The sequence below is a fragment of the Mixophyes fleayi genome, chromosome 3, assembly GCF_038048845.1.
Source record: "Mixophyes fleayi isolate aMixFle1 chromosome 3, aMixFle1.hap1, whole genome shotgun sequence".
Taxonomy (NCBI): domain Eukaryota; kingdom Metazoa; phylum Chordata; class Amphibia; order Anura; family Limnodynastidae; genus Mixophyes; species Mixophyes fleayi.
Window position 1 is genome coordinate 299,381,012 of NC_134404.1, and position 7,892 is coordinate 299,388,903.

Sequence of the window (7,892 nt, forward strand, 5' to 3'; positions counted from 1 at the left end):
ATTAGCCACTGAAGTTGCCACAGTAGAAAGCAACTGATTGGATTGAAAAACCATCTGTGCTAAAGAGGAAACCGACTGTGTCAGGGAGGCCACCCAGGCCGATTCATCCGTCAGTGGGGCTGAAATATGCTGGGTTTGCGCAGGGGGGACCCCTGCTTTGCAGACGGAGCAGAGCGCCAACGGGTCCTTCTGCCCACAAGGTAATTTTACACTACATTTAGAACATGTAAAATATTTTGCAATAGGGCCCTTTCCCTTATCTGTCATTTCTTAATAAAGGAAGGCACACCAAACATACAGACTTAAATTGTAAAATTTAGCCGAGTATAGAGAGAGATTTAAATGTGTGGAGAGAATTGTGTAACAACAAGTAATCAACTAATCTGGATATAACAGTTGTACTTGTAATTATCTTAAACACAAATAATACTTAAGCAAGTAGGAGAACTATAGAATAACCCCTACTAGCCCACTTTTTTACACAGCAATAGAGAGTATGTGTTTAAGTAAATCAGATACTTAGCCCATAGGCCAAACAGGGGAGAAGTTTAACAGCAGTATCCTGGTGCCTGCTCCCTCAGCTCTGTTCTCTCTTCCCGGGCTTCTCCTTGGTGCCAGAAGACTGGGATAAACCATCTCTCTCTGGAAGGAGGGGGGAGCTCTCTGTCTTAGCTCCCCCCCTTCAGTAATGCTGTCTGTGCAGCTCAAAATCCACCAAAAAAAACGGGGTTAATGTGACAGAGTAGTGGAGACCTCCAAGGGAGGTCTCCGCAGCGGATGATACCAGATGCCCCCTCCTATGTATGAGGGGGGATCCTGGTATAGCCCCCTTCTCCTCTCCTGCTTAATAGCGCTATGTCCGGATCCAAGATGGCCGCCGCTATAACAGATATCCGATAACCGGCGCTCTATGCCTGCAATGGCAGCGCCGGTTATCGGGGAGGCTCCAGGAGTGACAGCGGTCCGGTGAGACCGCTTGTCACTCCTAATTCAGGCACCCATTCCTCCTGTCCTTGTCAGTGAGAACCGCTGGCTCTCATCTGATCAGGGGAGTGCCTGCGCTGTTCTGCTGTGTGTGTTCTCTATAGCAGAACACACACCAGCCCTGCCACCTGTAAAAAAGAGTTTTCAAAAATAAATAAATGAAATAAAAGTTTAAAATTACACTAGGTACTAAAAAACGCTGCCCAACTCCGCGGGCACTTAAAAAAAACTGAACTGAACAAGAGGGGACAGGGGGAATGTAGAGGGGAAGGGTCTGTCGGCAGTACTAAAAGTTAACTAGTTAGGTGCCAACTCCCCAAGCTCCCTCCACAACCGATGGTAAGCAGTGTCCCCCAGACTGGATGAAAGAGAAACAGGATATACATAAAACAGGGACATATAAAACATAGGGTATGGAGGGCCGTGTCCATGACAGAGCTTACATTCTAATTGGAAGAGGGCACAGCTGAAACAAGAGGAGCGAGAGTGGTTCAGAGTGGAGACTGGGACAGTTGTGAGGGTGCATTACTGTAGGAAGAAGTATGGTAAATAAAGAGATGGGTTTTCAGAAAGTGTCAAGATTTGAAGGCTGTGGAAAACACTGATTGAGCGCGGTGGGGAATTCCATAAGTAGGTAGCAGCACGGGAGAAGTCTTGTAGGCGGGAGTGAGAGGTGGTTACAAAAGATGAGACGAGGCACAGATGAAAGTTAAATCTAAGAGGGTGAGTATTTTGAGATGTATGAAGGGGTGGTGTTGTTGAGGGATTTGTAGGGAAGGCCGAGTAATTTTAATTGGATTTTGGAGGACACAGTCAGTGTAGGGATTTGCAAAGTGGATTATTTTAATATACTAAGGATTTCATGAAGGGACCCTGGAAATCTCATTTATTCCCCTACTGAGGACCATGGATAATTTATTGAAGGTTCCATTTGATGGGGAGGTGCTATTCAAATAATTTTAAGTGGTGGAGAAACAACCTCAAATTGTTCCAGTGCAAATTATAACCTATCTTGTAAGCAAAATGTTATGTATGCGTCATGATTACTAAGTCTACCTGATCTATTAAAGGTTTTTTCCTTTCATTGACAGTGTACTGCGATTATACTGATGAATCTAACAGAACAGGAGATTCTCTCTCTTGCTTGCCCACACTAACAGCAGGGTTGTCAAGGTGCTCCTTCGTGATCTTCTCTTTCATGTAAAGTAGAAGTTAATAGGAGAAAGGCTTTTACAATCTAAAACAAGACCCTCCTGAGCAGCTGAGGAGATCTCCTGTTCTTGATGTTAGCTGCATAATGGGTTTTGTCAAATTACTGGAGCACAGATAAGTAACACTTGAGTGCACATATATTAAGCAGCGCTTTTTGCAAATCGGCGATATTCTGCGACTTTGCAGGGCAAGTTTAAAACGGCAAAGTCTCGAAAGGCAAAAACTGCGTTTCAAGTCATTGCCGCTTTAAATTTGCCCTGTAAAGTCGCAGAATATCGCCAAATTGCAAAAAGCGCTGCTTAATACATTTACCACTTGAAATTTTATTTTACCTCACTTAAATGGACCCAAAATTAAATTTTTAGCTTTGGTTGAAATTAGCATGTAACGACTTTCTCCTACTATCTACTAATGTTTGGAGTCATATTCGTGCATTTATGTGATGCCTCACTCAAAGGATTCTAACCAGAGCAGAAGCCCCCTGTCAGTGATGGCTGGAGCATACAATATTTGGTCCTCTAAATCAGAGAAATTACAAGTTTTGAAAAGAGAACCTTTACCATGGAGCACATTTTTCCTACCAAAAAGGATTAATATACTGCATTAAGAAAATGCAGGTTTTAAGGATAATCCTAAGTAATTATTATGTGGATACAATATATCCATTTTTTAAGATGGAAGTACGTTTGAAAGTGTTTATGGTTTGGATAATTCATGCCCTTTAATCTTTTAAAGAAAGGAAAGAAAGAATACCTTGTATGGAAGCCGGTAAAGAGTCGGGGATCCGACACAGCAGAAGCGAAGGATACATCTTGGACATGTTTCTGCAGACAACAAGATTTGAGCAATTGGTTTATACTTTTCTTCTATCAAAAGCATGTTGTATTACCCTGTGGAATAAAATATATACTTGTTAAAACTATGACTGGTACAGTAGAAATAAAAGCATATCATATGATTACATTTTTTCTTAAATAAACAATTAAAACATTTTTTTTTCTTTTATGGTTTTCAAAGGAGAATATATACGTGTATGACTGCATTCACACACTCGTGTACATAGCTTGTGGGAGCAGTGATACTGGGGCTTCATCTAACTCATTAGAACCCAATTAAAAATCAGTACCATACAATAGAAGAAACACAGAGGGGAATAAAAACTGCAGAGTACACATTGCAATGGAAATATAAACAAAACATACTTTTACTATACCTTAATGAATACTATAATGTAAAATATTAATATACTATACAAATAGTAAGCTTTAAAAATCTATTTTGCAATGTAACAACGCAATTGTCATATTGGCTCAAATTATATGTTAGATTTATGGATGTACTGAACTTCCAATCAGGTGTTGTAATGGAGGTCTAGTAGTAGATAAAATATTACAATATATGCAATAGGAAATAGCAATGCAATACAGCAAATACATTCATTATTAGGTTTGTTTTAAATAGAAAAATAATAAACGATGATATAATATTCCTTCTCACGTACATATGAAAGTAGCAAAAAAAAAAAGTTTTTAAAATATGCCCACAAAATCATATAATATATACAAGATCAATGAAGAAAGCACCTATCTGCTTCAGAAGTGATTTACAAGCAGCCAATCAAAAGCAGGTGCAGAATACAGTTATCTTCACCAGTATGTATTTGCACAGCCACAACTGATACAGCTACCAGCAGGCATATATGCTTCTCTGGGCTGATCTTCCTCAGTTTGCAATTGTGTGACTACGCCCTTACCGTACTCAGTCTGCGTTTGTACGCCCTCTTCACTCCCGCCTCTCCAAGTATAAGGAGCTACAAGTACCAAATGCTTATTTTTGTTGGCATAAGCAGTAAAAATGTGCAGATTTTACGCTAAACAAACTGGCAGACACTCAACTCGGCATCAGCCCCAATGTGTGTACTGAAACATGAATAGATTTCATAATAACTCATAGCAAATTCATACCAGTTAAAGTCAGCACACTTTAGGCTACAGCTATACTACAGGATTTTAGTTGTGAGAATACAACTGTGCATGAGCGAAACAGCATGATAATCAATGGATCCCTATGTGACCAGTTGCACATACAGGGCCTGATTCAGTGAGGCACGCAAAACTAAAACTGCATTTTTATTTTTTTTTCAAATGCACGTAATTTGGGCATATGCATGACTGTATACAACTAGGAGTAGACCTGATCAAATGCATCTTGTTGAATACAGATCTAGGTGTGTTCTGCTCTGACAAACAATACACTGTGGGATACATACAATACATATGTGGAATAGAAAGTCCAGCAGAATGTACATATAAAAAAAAAAAAAAAGTATTCAATTATTGTCATCCATTAATAATATAGTCAATAATATAAAAACATTAAAAAAAAACTATTGGGTTTTTTTTTTTAACCATGAAAAATAGCAAATGCATGCTAGCACATGTGTGTGCAATAAAGAGCAACTATAAAAATGCATTTTATGTCCAGTACCATGCACACGTGCCCGTAATCACCATCACTCATCTTTTGCACCAGCTACAGGTCAGGTGTAAGTGCCACAACAAAAAAACACGCACATTAGATCCCCAAAGCCTGAATCTGACATTGCCGCATGCGCTCATGCTTGGCACACCCTTACTGTACATTGACTACTGCACAAGCCCATTCCCCTCCCCAATCCACCCATAAATTGTAGACTGTCACAAGTGTCCTTTGTGCTCAAAGGTGAATTGGATGTCCTTTCGTTCACTGGTGTACAGTCGATTTCTGGGCAAGCGCAGAGCGATTTTACACAAAATACAGTATGTATCTGCATCTACGTTCCTTAGTGAATAAGACCCACAATTTTAAAACTGTCATTGTGTCTAAAAGCAAAATGTGCAACTGCAGTTAGTTGTAATCCTATAGGAATTTCTTGGTTTCATACCATTTGATTTGCCAAATGCTATTAATGTCACAGTCCAGCGACTAAAAACTTCTAGTATAGCACTTGGCTAAAGCTACTAGGTCATAAAGCAGTTGCAATATTACTAATGTGGTGGCTGCACTGGAAACAAACATTTAAACCAAACTCTTTTGGTATTAGTTCAGTCCACATAATAACTGCCTCAACTGTGAGTAGGCAACAGGCAATATAGAAGAGAAGAACAATGGCAGAAATTCCAGTTCATGCTAAATGTAACCAAATCACTGGAAAATGTACAAGGCTGATAAGATATACTACACGCTCTGTTACACATCAGGAGAGAGGAGAACATAAATAAGAATGCAACAAAGTCTGGCTACAGCATCACACACCCAAAAGACTCCACACCTCTCTACTGTTGTGTGTAATCATAATTTCAAGTGGAAGCTAAATAAAATATATATTATCAAGAAGATAAACATCATTAATTTGGAATGCTAAAGAATACATATATCTGGCAAGCTGTAAAAATAACTTTTTGACCATTTCCACTATATACTGGGTCTTTAGAATTGGATTTATTAATAGTACTTTCCCAGTTCAATCCATTCCTGCATTTATGGCAATGCTATATCCATGTACAGATATTCTGTGTATGTGTAAATGATGAAAGGACACAAAGTATAGTTATAGGAGAGAGAGATACAGAGTTGTAGTTCTTTAACACTTAACATAAATTAGTCCCAAATGACCAGTTTATACTAAATTAAGCAAGCCTGATTCACCATACCTAAAACATGCATCTATGATTAAATATATATTATTGTAAATCTCTGCATAATAATATACTGATAACATGTTTTCTCTACAATTCCCCCCAAAAATTAATATTTCAAAATAAGCTTTAAATATTTGCTTGTAGCTGCTTTCTCGCCTGTCTCTTACCTTCACACTGGATGTTTTATGAAATATGTAAAGAAACTGTCCAGGAATCTGCCGAACAGAATGTAATAAGAAGGGATAATTGTATCTCTGCTAAATGACACTGTATGTAAGTAGTATGAGCTGCTAGTTCATGTTCATAAGCATAGACAGGTCATAAATTTTCACGACAGAGAACAAGCTTACAATGCTCTGTAAATATAATGGACATATATACGGCACATGGACCGAATAACTCGTGTTTCCCCTAGCGGGGGAAGTATTAGAGGGACGGACAAATAAAGTGCCACTGAGGAGGAAGATTATACTAATCACACACTGATGTAGAAGTGAGGTCTGGCGCCACCTGCTGGTTTGGAAGCTATAGGAAGATATATAGATATAGAGATATATATATATATATATATATATATATATATATATATATATATATATAAATAGATAGATATACATGTATATATATAGATATAAAAAATATATATAATATGATATGTATGTATATATATATATATATATATATATATATATATAATATCACATAATACTTTTGTGTGCTCACTCTGTTTGTATGGGTGCCTCAATGTCATGTTTTCCATGATTATCAATCCGTCATGAGGAGCTTACTTTTGTTAGTTTTATGTAATAATCACAATTAGTGTCCCACTCTTATTAAGAACTGCAAATATCCTTTAGATTGTAAGCTCCTCTGAGCAGGGTTCTCTCTCTTCCTGTTTTCACCACTTATAACTCTGCTCTACAGCTACTCTGCCCTCCTACTTCTTGAGCCCTCTGCCCTCTGACTACACTCCTGCGTTACTCTGCACTTTTGCATTTGCTCTTACCTATTAGCTGTGCCGTCTTTCACTCACCCTTTCTTATTAGCTGAGCTACTTGTAATGCTTGGTTTTTGTACCGTAATGTTATACCTTGTACTGTCCTACTGTTTGTCCCTGTACGACACTGCGGACACTTTGTGGCGCCTTACAAATAAAAATTAATAATAATAATATCCAGGGAAACAACATTCTCTGGGGACAATAGGACTTATGCTCATTAGAGGAAGAAATGTAAAACCCTGCTGGAGACCACATGTTAATACTTCTAATGATATAAGAAAGTGTAAGATATCTAGCAATACCAGGAAGTTAACCTTTATTGGTACATACAAGATTTATTAACAATGTAAATATTGATAAACCAGGTAACCACAATCCTATATGTTCTATATGCTGTATAGTATATAGATGTCACATATGCAGTGCCACCAAGAAAAATGTCAGGCCTCAGTATGTCAACAACTTGGAGCCCCTTCCGTAGCTCCAAATGGGGTGTGGCCACTCCAGGTTGGTGGCTCTTCCCACAACCAAGGCAGACCAGTGCACCCACGCATGCCTGGGCCCAGGTACTGTACCTGCTTTCACCCTCCCCCACCCCCTTATCCGCCCCTGCATATATGCAATATTAAAACAAAGAGGCTGCATCTAGAAACATAGCCTAAAGGGCCAATGTTCAAGCAGCATTCCCAGTTCACCGATACATTTTCATTTACCTGCTCCTTCCCCTTATTGATCCCCCAGGAAATGCACCCTGAAAAAGTTTTATTTCCCCGAACCTCCTCTGTTTCTGTACTATAACACCCCCAAAACCTTTTTCACTCACCACTTTAAAATGGCTGCTGAGATGGGTATGAGTGAGAGGACCAAAGGAAAGCTGCTATCTCCGTGACTGCAGTGTCTTGTTGGTCCACAGAGTCACACACCCCAAAGCAGCTTAATACAGCATCGGGCTTTTGGCTGGGGTTGTGAGATGAGCAATGGATAGCATGGAGCAACCCTCAATGCTCCAGTGAAGA

At 39.0% G+C, this 7,892-nt stretch overlaps 1 protein-coding gene across 1 annotated transcript in view; it reads right to left on the minus strand.

Moving 5' to 3' along the window:
• PUS10 (pseudouridine synthase 10) overlaps window positions 1–6,299 on the minus strand; it is a 78,365-nt gene extending 72,066 nt beyond the window's left edge. The window contains exons 1-2 of the mRNA XM_075203861.1: window positions 6,044–6,299; window positions 2,950–3,086 (exon numbers count right to left, since the gene is read on the minus strand). Coding sequence (XP_075059962.1) covers window positions 2,950–3,075 — 126 coding nt within the window. The 5' untranslated portion in view covers window positions 3,076–3,086; window positions 6,044–6,299. The remainder of the gene's footprint in view (window positions 1–2,949; window positions 3,087–6,043) is intronic.
• Between the last annotated feature and the right edge of the window lie 1,593 nt (window positions 6,300–7,892).